Below are 17270 nucleotides of genomic sequence, written 5' to 3'. Positions count from 1 at the left end.
CTGCTGTCTGCCAGTTCTATATTGTTCCTGCAAAACTGCTGTGGGAGGAGACTCTGTGAGTCCCACAGCCCATGCAAGGCCTTTGTGCTCCAGGGGGACTGGATCCTTTCTCCTTAGATGTGATAGCCTGTAATACCCTCAGCTCATCGCATTCACAGTGGCCTGCCAGTCCATTTAGAGACCTGAAGTTTCTTCTTAGTGATATTCCCGCTGGGCAGAAAGACCTGAAGTGGCTATCCTTCACCACAACAGTTAACTCTGAAAAGTAGGGTTTTTTTTATTCTTTAGGTTTGGGTTTTTTTTCTTTGGCCAGTCTTAGGGCTTGAACTTAGGGCCTGGGCTTCTTTTGCTCAAGTCTAGCACTCCACCACTTGAGCCATAGTACCACTTCCAGCTTTTTCTGTTTATATGGTAGTGAGGAATCTAACCCAGGGTGTCATGCATGCTAGGCCAGCATTCTACCACCAAGCCACATTCCTATCGTAACACTTCCAGAATTTTTGGTGGTTAATTGACTGTAAGAGTCTTATGGACTTTCCTGCCCAGGCTGGCCTTGAACCAGGATTCTTAGATCTTAGTCTCCTGAGTAGCTAGGATTACAGGTTTGAGCCACCAGTTCCTGGCACAAATTGTATGCATATATAGATATAGATATATACAGATAGATATAGATTTTTTTTTTTGCCAGTCCTGGGGCTTATACTCATGGCCTGAGCACTGTCCTTGGGCTTTCTTAATGCTAAAGCACTAACACTTGAGCCACAGCACCACTTCCAGCTTTTTCTATATATATGGTACTGAGAAATTGAACCCTGGTCTTCGTGCATGCTAGGCAAGTACTCTACCACTAGGCCAAACTCCTGGCCTACAAATTGCACATTCTTGATAAGATTAAAGAACCTGGAGCCAGTAGTGGCTCATTGGATGCAAGGAATGATCCAGGAAGCTGTGATTACAGTCTTAAGTTACTTGCCCGTCTTACCTGCTTTGTGGAGATCTGCGTCATACTAAAGTATGATTTCAGCTCTTGCACTTGTTGAACATGTACTCTGTCTTATTCGTTCTTGTGGACTTAATGTTTAGAAATATAATGAAAATTTAAGGTATTGGTTATGAGTTAAAAAAAAAATCATCTAATTCTGATCACTGATTTGCCCAACAGGAAACCAGCAGACCTGCAGAACTTGGCTCCTGGGACCCACCCACCATTTATAACTTTCAATGATGAAGTGAAAACAGATGTAAATAAGATTGAGGAATTTCTTGAGGAAGTCTTATGCCCTCCCAAGTGAGTAGCCAATAAAATTGCTCGGGAATACTTCTACCCCTCTGATGCTTTGTCTTAGTTTCCCTTAGAGACTGTTCTGATGGCACTGAAGTTAAATTCTCAGTGTTGATGTGGAATGCTCTATAGAGTGTTTTCTGAATGACTATTAATGCTCCGTAGATGTCAGAATCAATGACTTACAATTACTGCAACAAAGATATTGAATTGGCCTCTTGCTAGGCTAGTCTTGCTAAGCAGATGGAAATCCGGGTAAGAGGGAAAGAATGTGTGGAAAGCAGGTTGGAGATGTGTATGATAGATCAGACAAGAAAGGTCATTTGTGGGTATTAATCTCACAAACCAAAGGAGTTTATGGAGAATTCCTGAGGAAAGACAGGTTCCAACTAAGGGGTTTGTTCTCAGTAAGTTGTTCTTTTTTTTTTTTTTTTTAAACGGGTCATGGGGCTTGAACTCTGGGCCTGGACATTGTCCCTGAGCTCTTCAGCTCAAGACTATTGCCCTACTCTTGAGCCAAGCCTCACTTCTCGTTTTCTAGAGGTTAATTGAAGATAAGAGTCTCAGGTCCTTTTGTGCCTAGGCTGGCTTTGAACTGCGATCCTCAGATCTCAGCCTCCTGAGTAGCTAGGATTACAGGCATAAAGCCACCATGCCCGGCTGCTCTCAGTAAGTTCTATGGGCAGCTTTCTGTGATCTAAACTGGGGAGGTTGACATCTCACACTTTGTGTCGGGAATCATAGTTAGCTCTTTGAGATATCACATGTAAAAGTCCTTCACCATGGGTGGGGGGAGGGTAATGGTTACCAAGACATGTGAAAGGGTATCAATGTATGTGAACTAATGCACCTTCTATCTGGCAAATATCATGTAACCCTTTTATTAATTACAATAAAAAGAAACATAAAAAAAAAGTCCTTCACCATAATGGCAGTTTCCTAAATTGCAGATCACAGTTTTGTATCCGACTATAATCTTGGCAAAGGCTCAAAGCATTATTAGTGTCTTTCAGACTTTTCTAGTTTTTTTGTACCGAAAATAAATGTGTTCATTTCTTCTGACCCAAGACTTTCTGGTTAATTTGACTTTGACCCTCCATGTCTAGATAAGCTTTGCAGGAATGGTATTCTTGGGTCAGAGCATTCTAAACTTAGTTGCTCAATATTTGTCCATTTATCTGCTCATTTATTCATTCTGTAGGCAATTAATGGCAACAAGACAGAGTGGCCACAATACTAAATTGAGCAGGTAAAGTGGGGGTGAGAGAAGGGGAGACTAGTGAAGAAAAAGATTTAGAGAAAAGACAATGCAGAAAGTCAGCCTTATTTAAACTAAGAAAAGTGGCACTTGGCAAAAAGTGTCCCTTAGTGGGTGAATGAAGGACTAGCAGACATTTCAGGACATAAGATTCATTTTGTGCAAATTGTTCCTCTGCGAGAGGGTTAGCAGGAAGGCCTAGGAAGAGAGTGAGTGCGCATGTCTGCTAACCCCACCGTGAATAAAACTGCCTAAAATTGTGTTCTCTTCATCTTTGTTTTCTTTTTTTCTTTTTTTTTGTCAGTCATGGGGCTTGAACTCCTTGCCTGGGCACTGTCCCTAAGCTCTTCAGCTCAAGGCTACCACCCTACTACTTGAGCCACAATGCCATTTCTGGTTTTCTGGTGCTTAGAGTCTCACTGATTTTTCTGCCTGAACCGTGATCCTCAGATCTCAGCCTCCTGAGTAGCTAGGATTACAGGTGTGAACCATTGGTACCTGATTTCATCCTTATTTTCTTAGTGCTAATTCTTTTTTTTTTTTTTTTTTTGACAGCCTTGAGGCTTGAACTTAGGGCCTAAGCACTGTCCTTGGGCTTTCCTCAAGGCTAGAGCTCTATCTACCACCTGAGCCATAGCACCACAATAAAAGCCAGCTTTTATTGTCTCCTCAGCGATGCTGGGGACAGAGTGTTCTCTGATTTAAAATCACTATAAGTAAAATGCAGATGCTCCAGAGTTACTTGACATTTAAAGACTGTTGAAAAACTTAACCCAGAACTTTTTCTAGTATGTGAAACTAGGCTCTAAAATGGTCTTTCTCTGTTTTGTTGTTATTGTTGTTTTTTAAGATCCTCTTGCTTAAGTAGAAGAGCTACTTTGCCAAAAAGCCTTGAAACTTAGGTTTTTAAAATCTATTCTGTACCTGGCTAATATACTGATAAAAGGATAGCATAAAGAACAGCAAATAAATAGAACAGTTAAATTTGGATGGCACTAAAAATGCTTGGCCATTTAAAAAATTGTTTTAGAAGGACAGTAGACTATATGAATAGACTTTCTTATTGTGAGAAAAAAGAAAAGATCTGAGGCTTTTTGTCAGAGCATGGACATACTCTGAGCTAACCTGCCATCAGTCGTCTGTCATGTGAATCAGAATTGGGGGTTGAGTTGAAAATTGAGACACCCCAGGTGCTCGCATTTGTTCTGTGGCATACTGTCTTCTATGAGTCCTTTTCTCTCCCACATTCAAAATATCCAAGCTGTTTGCTTAAAGCTAATAATCGATGCATTTGAATCTTATGCATCAGAGACTTGCAAAGGAAAAAGATGGCAACTGGCTTTTTAGACATGCTGGTATAGAATTTGAGTGATCTGTACATGGGGACAGGAGTTTTGTGTTTCTGTGTCTGGATAGTTTTTAGCTAGCTAGGTATTTGGGAGCTAACTGTGTAAGCTTCCAGGAAATATGCTTCCTTTCTTTGTCAGTCATGGGCCTTGAACTCTGGGCCTGGGCATTGTCCCTCAGCTTTTCAGCTCAAGGCTACTGTCCTACCCCTTGAGCCATAGCACTACTTCTGGCTTTCTGGTGGTTAATTGGAGATAAGAGTTTCATGGACTTCAGTGTCCTGACTTGCTTTGAACCATGATCCTCAGACTGTAGCCTCCTCAGTAGCTAGGATTACAGACATGAGTCACCTCTCTGGGCTATGTGTTTCCTTTTAACAAAGTAAAGGATTCAAGGCCAGTGCTCTGTCCTGTACAGTTATAGCACATGTTTGCTAATGTACTCCAGTGCTGGAGTAGAAGGCATGTTTAATCTCCTTAGTGAACAGAGCTTTTTCAGTGGTTTTGAGAGCATCTATTTTTGAATGAGTTAAGATTGTAAAGGCTATGTGTAGTGGCACATTCTCATAATTTCAGCCCCAAAGGAGGCAGCCATTTGGGGAGGACCACAGTTTGAGGCCACCCTGGGCAAAACAGAGAGACTCTCTTTACCACACCAAATGTAGGTGGGAGGATCACAGTACATGTCCAGCCCTAGTCAAAAAGTGAGTGAAAAAGATGAGAGAACAAAGGAACTGGAGGCATGTCCCAAAGGCAGAACATAGGACATCTGCCTAGCAAGTGAGAGGCCTGGATTTCAAGCCCTGGAACTACACCTCCCTCAAAAAAGCTTTAAAAAATTCGGGCGTGGGCCAGGAGTTTGGCTAGCATGCATGAAGACCCAGGTTCAATTCCTTGGTACCACATACATAGAAAAAGCTGGAAGTGGTGCTGAGGCTCAAGTGGCAGAATGCTAGCCTTGAGAAAAGCCCAAGGACAGTGCTCAGGCCCTGAGTTTAAGCCCCACAACTAGTCAAAAAAAAAAAAAATTGGGGGGCATGGTAGCTCACACCTGTAATCCTAGCTACTCAGGAGGCTGAGATCTGAGGATCGCAGTTCAAAGCCAGCCCGGGCACCAAAGAACTGAGACTCTTATCTCGTTAATCACTAGAAAATGGTAAGTCTTTGGGAAAGGGCAATAGACTTGAGCTGAAGAGCTCAGGGACAGAACCTAGGCCCAGAGTTCAGTTTCTATGACACCCCCCCCACCCCCATACACACACACACACAGCTTTTTTTTTTTTTTTTTTTTTGGCCAGTCCTGCGCTTGAACTCAGGGCCTGAACATTGTCCTTGGACTTTCTCAAGGCTAGAGCTCTACCAGCACGACTTCTGGCTTTTTTTTTTTTTCTATGTATGTGGTACCGAGGAATCGAACCTGGGTCTTCGTGCATGCTAGGCAATCACTTTAACCACTAGGCCAAACTCCCGGCCACACACACAGCTTTTTAAAAAATGATGAGGGCTAGGACTTTGGCCTAGTGGTAGAGTACTCGTCTAGCATACATGAAGCCCTGGATTCAATTTGTTCGTTCCACGTACACAGAAAAAGCCAGAAGTGGTGCTGTGGCTCAAGTGGCAGGGCGCTAGCTTGTGCAAAAAGTGTCCAAGGACAGTGCCCAGGCCCTGAGTTCAAGGACTGGTCAAGCAAACAAACAAAAAGCTGACAGCCAATTCTGTCTGATTTTACTAAAACTAGGTTTCTAGTGGGAACACTTGTACATTGTAAAAGTGGTATTTTCTTATGCATAGCCCTTAGTACCATGTAGTTATAGGACTAGAAGTTTTCTTCACTTAGAAACGGTGCTCACTGTTGCTTGGACATTTAACGAGAGGGAAGTAGTGGCAGGAAATAGCACTGAGGAGCGAGTCGATGCCAGGAACCTTTGCAGGAGGCATGGCTGCTGTGTCGTCAGGGGTTGAGCACGGGGTTGGGCCTGGCATGAACTCTTTCACCTCAGGGGGCAGTGAGGCAGGGCACAAGCATACATTTAGGTAAAACTCATTCCCCAGAACAAGACAATCACTTGTGTTTCTAAGGGAAATCTTTATGATTGCAAATTGCAAGATAGCTAGAGATAGTAAAAAGAATAGCTTAACACGTACGTGGTTGATACAGATTTTATACTATCCTTACCAATAAAGCATCATGCTCCATTTTTAGAAGCTCTGTTTCTTCCTGAATTTAAAATAGTAAGCAGAAGAAGTGTGTTTCTTTGTTATAGCTCATGGTCGTAATCCTAGCTACTCAGGAGGCTGAGATCCCAGCCTAGGCAGGAATGTCTGTGAGACTAGTTAGCTCCCTTCAATTAACCACCAGAAAACCAGAAATGGAGCGGTGGCTCAAAGCACTAGAGCACTACTAGCTTTGAGCAAAAGAGCTCAGGGACAGTGCCCAGGCCCACAGTTCTAGCGAGAGAACCAGCAGAAAAAGAAAGGAAGAAATGCTGCTCACTGTCAATCACTCAGGATAATTGGCAGCATTGTGTTTGCTGCTGCTAGTTGTCCATCCCCGCTATTTCACTCGGGTGGTGGGAAGGCGGGTGCTGGCTGTGGAGGATCAGTGGTTCACAGTCCAGGCTGGCTCTTTTCTGCCCAGCAGTGCCCACACTGGCTTGACTAGGTACTTAGGGTGGCCAGTGCAAGCTGGCCTTGTTTGATTTGATTCTTTGATATTCGTAATGAGATACTTTTGAGGTGCAGAACATTTGGTTATCCCAGCAGCCTCTATGACAACCAGCGGCCCGGGCCGAACTCCCCACACGTCCATGGCCCCAGAGGCATTGCTACTTGACAGACAGACGGACGTGGAGTGTGGACGCCCTTTGACTGCCAAGAATCTTAATGCACAAACAAAACATGGGGCAGAGCTCTGTTTCCTAAGGAAAAAACACATTTAAAAATAGCATAGAAAACAGAGGAAGACATTTCTTAGAGTAATAACTAGTCAAAGCTGTCTGGGAACTGCTGGCACAATAGTGTATTGATGGATGCACCTGGGAAGGGTTTATAATCCATTATCACCTTTTCCATTTAGGTACTTAAAGCTGTCACCAAAACACCCAGAATCAAATACAGCTGGAATGGACATCTTTGCCAAATTCTCTGCTTATATCAAGAATTCACGGCCAGAGGCTAATGAAGGTAAAAAGCAAAAAAGTTAAATTATCATTGAAAAAAAATCAGGTAACAAGAGTTTCACCATGACAGTGTTTATAAATGAAAGCTTTGAAGTCTAAGCCTGACTTTTTTTTTTTTTTTTTCCACCAGTCCTGGGCTTGAGCTCAGGGCCTGAGCCCTGTCCTTGGGCTTTCTCAAGGCTAGAGCTCTACCACTTGAGCCACAGCACCACTTCCGGCTTTTTTCTATGTATGTAGTACTGAGGAATCAAACCTGGGTCTTCGTGCACGCTAAGCAAGCACTTTACCACTAGGCTACACTCCCTGCCCAATAAGGTGTTTATAAGTTGTTCACATATTTTCTTGGGAAATTATCATGAAAGGGGAGCTGCAAGGGTTAAGGTGAATCAGAATGACAGCATGGGGCTCTGGGTTCAAACCCCAGTACCTCCCTTCCTCCTTAATGGTGATGTGGTTACAGTGGTTTGACACAGAGATTTAGCCTCAACTTCAACTGCTTATTTGTTTTATTTGTTGGGTGCCCACAGTGTATAAGCTGGGTACTTTTCTCGTGTGTGTGTGTGTATTAGAGCTGGTGATCTTTGTAACTTAAAGGACTCAGATCTGAGGATCACAAATTGAAGCCAGCTTGGAGAGAGGATCATTTTTGTTTTTGTTTAAATTAAAAGATTTTTAGTATTTCATTTACCACATTCAAGTCCACAAATTGAAGCCAGCTTGGGGAGGAGAAGATTCTTTTTGCTTTTGTTTAAATGAAAAGATTTTTAGTATTTCATTGACCACATTCAAGTCGAGTGGGGGGAGGCGGGGAGTGTTTGAGCACCATCCATGTCTTCACCATGCAGCCCATTCCCTCTTGTGTGTAGAGCAGTGTTCTTTCTGGGGAACCCTGTGTAGAGAGTACACAACACCCCATCTTCTACAATGTACTTTCATGGGCTGGGAATGTGGCTTAATGGTAGAGTGCTTGCCTAGCATGCATGAAGCCCTGGGTTCCATTCCTCAGTACCACATCAACAGAAAAAGTTGGAAGTGGCGCTGTGGCTCAAGTGGTAGAACTCTAGCCTTGAGCAAAAGAAGCTCAGGAACAGTGCCCAGGACCTGAGTTGAAGCCACAGGACTGGGGGAAAAAAAAAGGGAAAAAAAAAATGTTCATTAGATTTAGACATTTGGTAGCTTGAAGGATTCTAGAAGTTTCTGGCACTAACTAGCAATGGTACCAAGTGGGGAGAGTCTTGGTGCTGATGTCAGGAATAAATACCTTGTGAAAAAGTAAAACACTTGGTAGTTTCCTTATGTTATTTGAGCAGGCAGACTTCCAAGCTATCCAGGCTATTTCGTATTAGGTTTTGAATTGTAGCCAGGAGCCAGTGGCTCACGCCTTTAACCCTAGCTACTCAGTAGGCTGAGATCTAAGAATCGTAGTTGCAAAGTCATCCTAGGCAGAAAAATCTGTGAGACTAATCTCCAGTTAACTACCAAGGAAACTGGTGTGGCTCAAAGTGAAAAAGTTCAGGAACATCATCACAGCCCTGAGTTCAAGCCCCATAACTGCCCCCCACCCCCAAAGTGCAGTATTTTATAATTTACTATTGAAGTTGAGTTTCTTTTACTCTTGGAATAACATCTACTGCATGAGATTTTTTTTCCCTTACAGTGAAAGAGAAAATTTTATTGTCCAGGCCTGGCTTGCATCTATTTCTGTAATAGATTCCAGTAGCTGCTTTGGTTTAGAAGCAGTTTTCTTCGGTAATTGGCTGCTTTTCTGCCTAATTTGTACCCTAGCCTAATAGTTGTGCTCCAGCCACCTCCCACAACAGACCTCTCTGCTGCCCCTCCCCCATGCTACCTCTCCCCCAACACTGGCTGCCTCTTCCCCCTCCTCCATGCTGGCCCTTTCACCTAGGCCCTCTGGCTGCACTATGCTTGCAGCATGCATGGGGCACTCTTCAGGCTTCATGTCATAAAGTTTGTTTCCCTCCCTCCTGAGGGCTGGAGGATGGTTCAGGTTCCTCTGACACTTGGGGAGGGATGGGGAAAATGTGTTTTCTTTTGCATTAGAAGATGAGGGCTGGGGAGGAGAATGTGATTCACTTAAGTATCACTTGGCATTCTATTTTTTCCTACCAATTTCCTACCATCTGAGGTAGCCACCTACACTTATGCCTCTGGAATGTCTTAACCAGTAAGAACAAAGGACATAATGGATTACCAGTGATTCACTCAGAAGGCTTTATATGTGATGACCTATTGGTAAATAATAATTCCAGTTGCCAGAAATCTTTTACCACAGGGACTTGAACTGTCACAAGACTTTAGAAAACAATATTGGGAAGCACTTTGGAACTTCCTGGTGTCCCACCGGTGTATTTGGTGCTGGCCTCTCGCCTGTTGGTTTAGGTCAACGGAATGGCCTTCAGTGATGTTGCTCACAGAGATGCCATTGTCATTTTTACATGACAAAGGAGAGGAGATGAATCTTTGATTGCCCTGTTTTCAATAGTTAATTTATAAAATGCTGCGTGTTGGATGATTTCAGGACTTTTTGGAGCCTGTGTATAAATGTGGGATTAGATGCTACCATGTGTGCTAGTGAAGGCAGAACCAGGATCGATGCTTACATTGGGTGGATGGATGGGTGGGTGGATAGGTGGATGTATGTGATATGAAATTGTAATTCTTTTGGTTAACAGGTCTATGTTGATTTGGGATTAAACTTTTATGTAATCTGAGGTAATCTGCCAGCACAGGGTCTCAGCCTGTAATCCTAGCTACTCATGAAGCTGAGATCTGATGATATAGTTCAAAGCCAGCCCAGGGACTTTGAAACTCTTATCTCTAATTTACCACCAGAAAACTGGAAGTGGCAGTGGTGCTGTGGCTCAAGGGGTAGAGTGGTAATCTTGTGCTGAAGAGCTCAGGGACAATGTCCAAGCCCAGAGTTCAAGCCCCAGACTGACCCCCCCCCAACAAAAAGTCATCTTTGCAGCATTAAAAGAGTGAACTAGTAAATCTTTTTTATAGAATTAAGTACGACCTATTACCAGATCTGCTTTTTCAGTTCTGTGATTTTAATTCATATAATTTACCAAGTTCCCTAATATACCTAGTCTGTTGGCATTTGTATATATATATATATTTTTTTTTTCTCTCTCTTTAGTGCTGGTACCAGAGCTTGAGCTTAGTGCTTGTGCTTGGTCCTTTGCTCATAGCTGGTGCTCCACCACTGGAGCTGAGCCTCTAGTTTAGCATTTTGTTGCTTAACTGGAGATTGAGTCTCTCCTATCTGGGCTGATTTGTTTTGTTTTGTTTTGTTTTTGGTTGGTTGTGGGGTTTAAACTCTGGGCTCGGGCACTGTTTCCAAGCTCTTCAGCTCAAGGCTAGTTTGAGCCACAGTACCTCTTCCTCCAGGCTGGTTTTGAACTGTGATCTTAGCCTCGTCCTCCCCAGTGCAGTCCAGTCCAGTCCTCCCAGCCTGGTCTCATTGTGTGTCCAAGTTACACCTGCTCTTTCCGCCTTGAATTTCACCCAGTCAAGTCATACAAGTGAGAAGATGAGAATGCTTTCTGGGAAAGGGAAGCCCTGCTGGGAGCCATGGCTCATACTTTATTCCCTGCTCCTTGGAGGTGGTGAGGATTATTGCTGGGGGCCAGCCCAAGGAAAAAGTTCTCGAGATTGCATCTCAACCAGTTAAAAAAATAAGAAAGTGAGGACTGTGGTAGTGTGTCTGTTATCCTAGTTACGTGAAAGCAAAAACAGGATCACGGTCCAGGGCCAACCCAGGCAGAAAGCAAGGCACTATTCCAAAAAAGTGAAGAAAATGTAAATTCAATATCAGTTTCCTTACTTAATCACATTACACAACCTGATAATTTAGCATGCCTGATTTTTTCTGTAAAATTTTGTAAACATTTTACTTTTTGGAAGTATAACATTATTGTTATTTTTAAGGTATTGTACTGGGAGGTTACCATTTCACAAGTCAGGTGATAAGTACAGTTCTTTTGGACAATGTCACCCCTTCTTCTGCTTTTCCCCAGTGTCCCTCTCCTTTCCCTGCCCACAAGTTGCATAGCTCGTAGTGTTTACTGAGTAGCATGATTGCATTTGTTCACCCCCCCCCCTTTTTTTTTTTTGGTCAGTCATGGGACTTGAACACTGGGCCTGGGCCTTGTCTCTGAGCTCTTCAGTTCAAGGCTACCACCCTTCCCCTTGAGCCACAGCACCACTTCCAGTTTTCAAGTGATTAATTGGAGATAAGAGTCTCATGGACTTTGGTTCCTGGGCTGGCTTTGAACCAATGCTCCTCAGATCTCAGCCTCCTCAGTAGCTAGGATTACAGATGTGAGCCACCTCTCCTGACTCTGTTTCCATTTCTTGGAATTCATTTAGATAAAAGGTATTAAGTGATCAGATTACACCTGTGCGTTCCTTTTTTAAGGGACTTTAACACTGTATGTGAAAAAAAAATTTGTTAACACCTAATAGAAATGTGTTCATGTATAGATTTGTGTTAGGCCATTGTTTTTTCTACTTACTATGTAGTAGAAATCCTTCCATATGGAAAGGAAGATATACCTTGGGTTTAGAACTGCTGCCTATACCATAATATGAGTTTATGTAACTATTTCCTTATTAGTTTTTTATTAATTTTTTTTCGGTCCCCCAGGGCTTGGACTCAGGGCCTGAGCACTGTACTTGGGCTTTTTCAAGTCTAGAGCTCTACCACTTGAGCCACAGAACAATTTCTGGCCTTTTCTATGTATGTGGTACTGAGGAATCCTATCCAGGGTTTCGTGCACGTTAGGCGAGCACTCTACCACTAGGCCACACTCCTGGACCCCATATTTAACCATTTCCTGTTGATATTTCTGTTGTATGTATCAAGCATGGCAGAGTGCTGTCAATTACTGTGTTTAGGCAGCACTAAATCGGTCAAAGGTTTGTTTTGCTTTGCCAGCCTTTTCTCCTAATCTGCACCACCTTTTTTTATTTCCACTAACCAGTGGTTACTCATTTTCCCCACATTTTAGACACTTGGGGTCAGAGCCTTTTGAATTTTACTATTATTCTCAGGCACAAGAGACTCTGGTGGCCATTGTTTATACAGCTTTTGAAATAGCCAAGTAGCCAGCATAATCCTACAGCAGGAGATCACAAAATAATAGCATTGCTTAATAATTTTGAAAGACGGGACTGGCCGGTGGCCTGTTGCTGCCCTCTAATGGTTAAGATTGACATATTCTTGTTCTTATCTGCTGTTTGCACACGCGTGTGCATGTGCCAGTCCTGGGGCTTGAACTCAGGGTTTGGGTGTGTCCCTCATCGTTTTTGCTCAGGGTTGGTGATTAATTGGAGTTAAGAATGTCAAAGACTTTCCTGCCAGGCTGATCCTTAGATCTCAGCCTTCTGAGTAAGCAGGATTGCAGGTATGAGGCATTGGTACATGGCTTCCTTTTGCTTTTTATTTCATTTTTCCCCACCCCCACCCCACTAAATTTGCCATAGCTGGCCTCAAATTGACCCTTCTACCTCTGCCTCCCATGTAGCTGGGCCAGCTCTCACACCTGCCGTGTTTTTGAGATAGGGTCTCACTATTTTGCACAGACTGGCAGGCTCTACTTTAAAACAAACAAAAAAACGATGTGAGGGGCTGAGAATGTGGCCTAGTGGTAGCATGCTTGCCTAGCACACCCAAAGCCCTGCATTTGATTCCTCTATACCACATAACACAGGAAAAAGCTGGAAGTGGCACTGTGGCTCAAGTGGTAGAACACTAGTCTTGAGAAAGTCCAAGGACAGTGCCCAGCCCTGACAAACACCAGGACTGGTAAAACAAATGAACAAACAAACAGTGCTCAGTGCAGCTCAGTGGTGTAATACTTGGAAGTTCTGGGGTTCATCAGGACTAGCGCAAACAATACAGTATAAACAGGAAAGGATATTGACTTCAGTAACAAGAGCCAGAAGGAGTACATTTGCTCTATATTTAAAGACTAAGCCATAGCCAACCTGGAGGTGATTTTGTGCAGTGTTTGTAGTGAGCCTGGTTTTGATGGCAGGCCATGCTATCACATGAGTTGAGGCATGGGATTTTCAGGGCTGAGCTGGTTCACACCCAGCACTTCTGCTTTCCCTCACGAATGATTTCTTTCTTACGCTATTCTGTCCCTCTGTTTGTGTTTTGTTTTGAAAGCCCTGGAGAGGGGTCTGTTGAAAACACTGCAGAAACTGGATGAATACCTGAATTCCCCCCTCCCTGATGAGATCGACGAGAACAGCATGGAGGATATCAAGTTCTCCACACGCAAGTTTCTGGATGGGAACGAAATGACGCTGGCTGATTGCAACCTGCTGCCCAAGCTGCACATTGTCAAGGTAGGGCTGTGGCTGAGCCCGGCCAGGAGGCGGGGCTTCTCGCTTCCCTCATGACCCAGAGGCCTGGGTTACGTGGATAGCAAGGTCTTCAGATGCAGGACACAGGAAGGAGCACCACTCACCTTCCTTCTGTGGCTGAATAGAGATGGGAAGATGGGTGACAGAACTGCCATGAGCTTGCTCATGCAGTTGACATTTCTGTCCAAAGTCAGAGTTTGGAGCTCAGTCTAACAGTGTTTACGGAGCTAGGGTAGGAAACTACAGGTGTGAAAGAGTGTTTTTCAAGCGAGTGTCCAAGCGTACATGGCCTGGGCAGGAAAGTCTGTGAGACTCTTATCACTAATTAACCAAGGAAAGGCACAAGTAGTGCTGTGGCTCAAGTGACAGACACACGTGTGCACACACACACATTATTTCTGTGTCTCTCCGAGAGCTGCTGGAACTTCAGAAGAGGCAGCCACCATCCTACGACTGGACTTGATGGCATGGGAACTCACACTCCCCGGGATGCTCCCATGACACGGAACCATGATCCTCAGATCCCAGCCTCCTGAGAAGCCAGGATCACACGTGTGAGCCACTGGCGCCTGGCCAGAGCTACTAATTGTGAGGTTAGGCTTAGGTCTGGCTTATGAGGCCTGGGAAATGAAGATTAATTTGATGTTCTTGGCATTTCAGGTGGTGGCTAAAAAGTACCGCAACTTTGACATCCCCAAAAGCATGACGGGCATCTGGCGGTACCTGACCAACGCCTCCAGCAGAGATGAGTTCACCAATACCTGCCCGAGCGATAAGGAGGTGGAGATCGCGTACAGCGACGTCGCCAAAAGACTGAGCAAGTAAAGGGGTGTGTGCGCGACGTCTCCAGACCCCTCCTAAGCGCGTGCTTTCCTCATGGACTGCTCTCCCGTCTGCAGTAGAGATGCGTTTTGCATGAACACGCAGTTATTCACAATTAGGATCAGGGATAGACAAGGTGCCGTAGTTGTCTGGAAGCATACACTCCTAAGCAGTATTATTGTCAGCCCCGCCGCCCCTGCCCGCAGCCTCCATCCTGACCCGGAGACTTTCCTTCTCACGAGGTGCAGTGTGTAACTTCAGGCCATGACACCAGCCATTCCCACGCTCCACACCCCACATGCACACCTGATGCTTCTGGAATTTCCTCAGTGCTCTAAAGAGAATGATCACCTAGGCCTCAGTGGAAGAGCTGGTGCCGGAGCCACACGGGCTCCGCCTGCTGTGGTCGTGGGGAAGCTCAGCCACGCTGATGTGGAAAGCCGCACTTCAGTTCTATGGGAACAGCCATTAACTTAGCTCCAGCCATAAGTGCTGAGGCGACGTGTAGGATGGGTGTGGTGAAGCATCTTCCTGTAGCTGACTTAACTTAAAGCACATGCTCCCCCCCCCCCACCACCCCATCTCCTCCTCCTGGCCCTGTGGGCCGAGTGGCAGCTGCTTCTCGAAGCCCACTGGGACGTGGTGTTCCTTGTTTGAGTTGCGAGCTAGGTCAGAGACTCAGTGCACAGGGAGCCCGAGCGTGGTCACGTTTACTGCGTGTTCTTCCCAAAGTGGCCACCACACAGCATGTGGAAGAAGAGCTGTGTCTCGCAGGTGGTTGTTTTCAAGTATTCCCGCTTTAAGATGGCAGCGCTCCCTTCGCTGTCCCGTGCCAGTGAACGGCTTCATGGAAGCGCTGCCTTTTTTGCCCTGGCAGCGCTGAGTTGCGGAGCGGCGGGAGCAAACCTCCAGGTGTGTCCACCGGGGCCTGATGCTGCAGCATGAGGAGGGCAGACCCCCTGCACGGTGGTTCACTTAGGTATCCCCTCCTGTTGTCTCCTTGGTCTGCTGGCTCCATGGGTGCTGGAGCGGGGGAGACAGTGTGGGGTGCTGCTGCAAGTGGGCCTGTCCTTGTGGGCATGGGGCACGTGCCATGTGCTGCTGGCTGTGTGGCAGGGCGGTAGAGCAGAGCTAGACGCCAGCTGCTCATAAGGAAGGAAGCCCTGCAGCTAGCGAGCTGCTCACCGGCGTGCGCTTCTGCAGAGGCACAGAGGTTGGGATGCCACCTCCAGCTCATTTCCAGCCATTTCTCCTCCGCCTTTTCCTTTGCTGCCCTCGAGAGCACAGCACAGTCTGAATGAAAATCTCGTTTCCTGAGAGCTACCGAGGTTTCTTTAATTAAACCTTTGGGAAGCCCTTCACTGTTCCAGTTGATATACCCCCCCCCCCGTCCCCTTTGGGTATAGATAGAGGCTTTCAATAAAATACAGATAAGATTTCTTTCTTGCCAATGTCAGCTTTTCCAGCTTCAGACCGTGAGCAGTCTATGTTGATGCAGAGATTTCCTGACCAGTGTGTGCTGCACGCAGTGCGCCATTCTAGAACTTAGGACTTGGTGCGTCTAGTGGTCTTTGAGCATCTCCGGAGTTGCATGTAGATAGCTTTTATTTCTGTGTATTAAAAAAAATCCCATTTGGAAAATACCTACCAAGTAAAAATGAAAGGAAATAGAAATTATTTTTTCACAAACATTTTGATACACATTTCATCAAGCTAATCGATGTCACCAATTTCTTAACACTGGCTGTAATCAATATTTAATTCAAAGAGAGGGAGATACTGATTATTGATATTCTTAGGCTTTCAAAAGTCCATCTTTTGCAAATTAACTATCAGAGCAAACAAGATTATATTTTTATCAAAGGGAAAAAATATCCCAAGCCATAATGCTGAAAAGAATTGAACTTTTTTTTAATTACTCATTACTTGGCTAGGCAAATGCAAGCTTATAGAATGCTTGTGTTTTCTTTCCTCTCTCTGGAACATCAACACCAGTATATTGCTGGCAGCTATTGTATTAAAAAATAAATATATTTTCACTATCATAAAGGATTCTCTTTTCTCCTTCATGAAAACAAATAAAAACTTGAGAAAAAAGTGTTTTGAGGCTACTTTTTTCTTCTGAATGTGTGATTCAGCACCTTTAACAGTAAAATAGATGGTTGTTGATGGGTTATGCCTGAATCCTAGCTACTCAGGAAGCTGGAATTTTAATGATTTGATTCCCATCCAGCCTGGGCAGGAAAGTCTGTGACATTCTGTCTCCAATTAACCACCAAAAAAGCTGAAAGTGGATCTGTGACTCAAGTGGTAAGAGCACTAACTCTGTTGATCTAGTTCCTGAGACCAAGCCCCAGGACACACACACACACATACACACACACACACACACACACACACACACACACACACGCTGCCACCACTGCCACCCCAAAATAAATTAAAGGAAAATGAAAGTATTGATTGCTCTTGCTGGTGGGAAGTGACTATCCCCGGGCCGGAGACACTGAAGACCAAACATGAGCCATGCCCAGACCAGAGCACCTAGGACAGATAACATGTTTAAACTACAGCTTCCCTCCAAGGATTGAGGAGTTGGGGGCGGGGGTTGAAGGGGAAAGCCCTGACTTGGGAAGTGAGACACCACCACACGTGGCAGCGATTCCGCCTTGCACACAGAAGAGTTGACACACGCCTTCCCCCCACCTCATGTTCATGAGACCTAGAACACAGACAACTCAAGCATCTGTCCTGGACGCATTAACAAGTGGTATGTCAGTGGACACGTGCATGTGTATGTGTTATGTGTGCATGCATGCGTGGTATTTCCATATTGGGCTATAAGAAGGTGTGAGGGGCAGATACATTCACCAGTGAGCTTGAGAAGACATGCAGCAGGAGCCAGACAGAGCCCAAGACTGTAGAGGAACATGAGGAAAAAGCATTGTTCTACAGTCAAGTCACAGCGGGGTGGGGTGGGGCGGGGG

At 44.9% G+C, this 17270-nt stretch overlaps 1 protein-coding gene across 1 annotated transcript in view; it reads left to right on the top strand.

Moving 5' to 3' along the window:
• The window catches only part of Clic4 (CLIC family member 4), a 55248-nt gene extending 40660 nt beyond the window's left edge, over positions 1–14588 (top strand). Inside the window, exons 3-6 of the mRNA XM_090335539.1 lie at positions 1163–1288; positions 6963–7069; positions 13262–13443; positions 14122–14588. Of these exons, the coding sequence (XP_090191665.1) occupies positions 1163–1288; positions 6963–7069; positions 13262–13443; positions 14122–14286 (580 nt within the window). The 3' untranslated portion in view covers positions 14287–14588. The remainder of the gene's footprint in view (positions 1–1162; positions 1289–6962; positions 7070–13261; positions 13444–14121) is intronic.
• Positions 14589–17270: the final 2682 nt, after the last annotated feature.

The sequence above is a fragment of the Megascapheus bottae genome, chromosome 6 (assembly GCF_031878675.1).
Source record: "Megascapheus bottae isolate mThoBot1 chromosome 6, mThoBot2.hap1, whole genome shotgun sequence".
NCBI classification, from domain to species: Eukaryota; Metazoa; Chordata; class Mammalia; order Rodentia; family Geomyidae; genus Megascapheus; species Megascapheus bottae.
The sequence above is the reverse complement of the archived record's forward strand: the minus strand, read 5'-3'. Positions and strand labels throughout refer to the sequence as shown.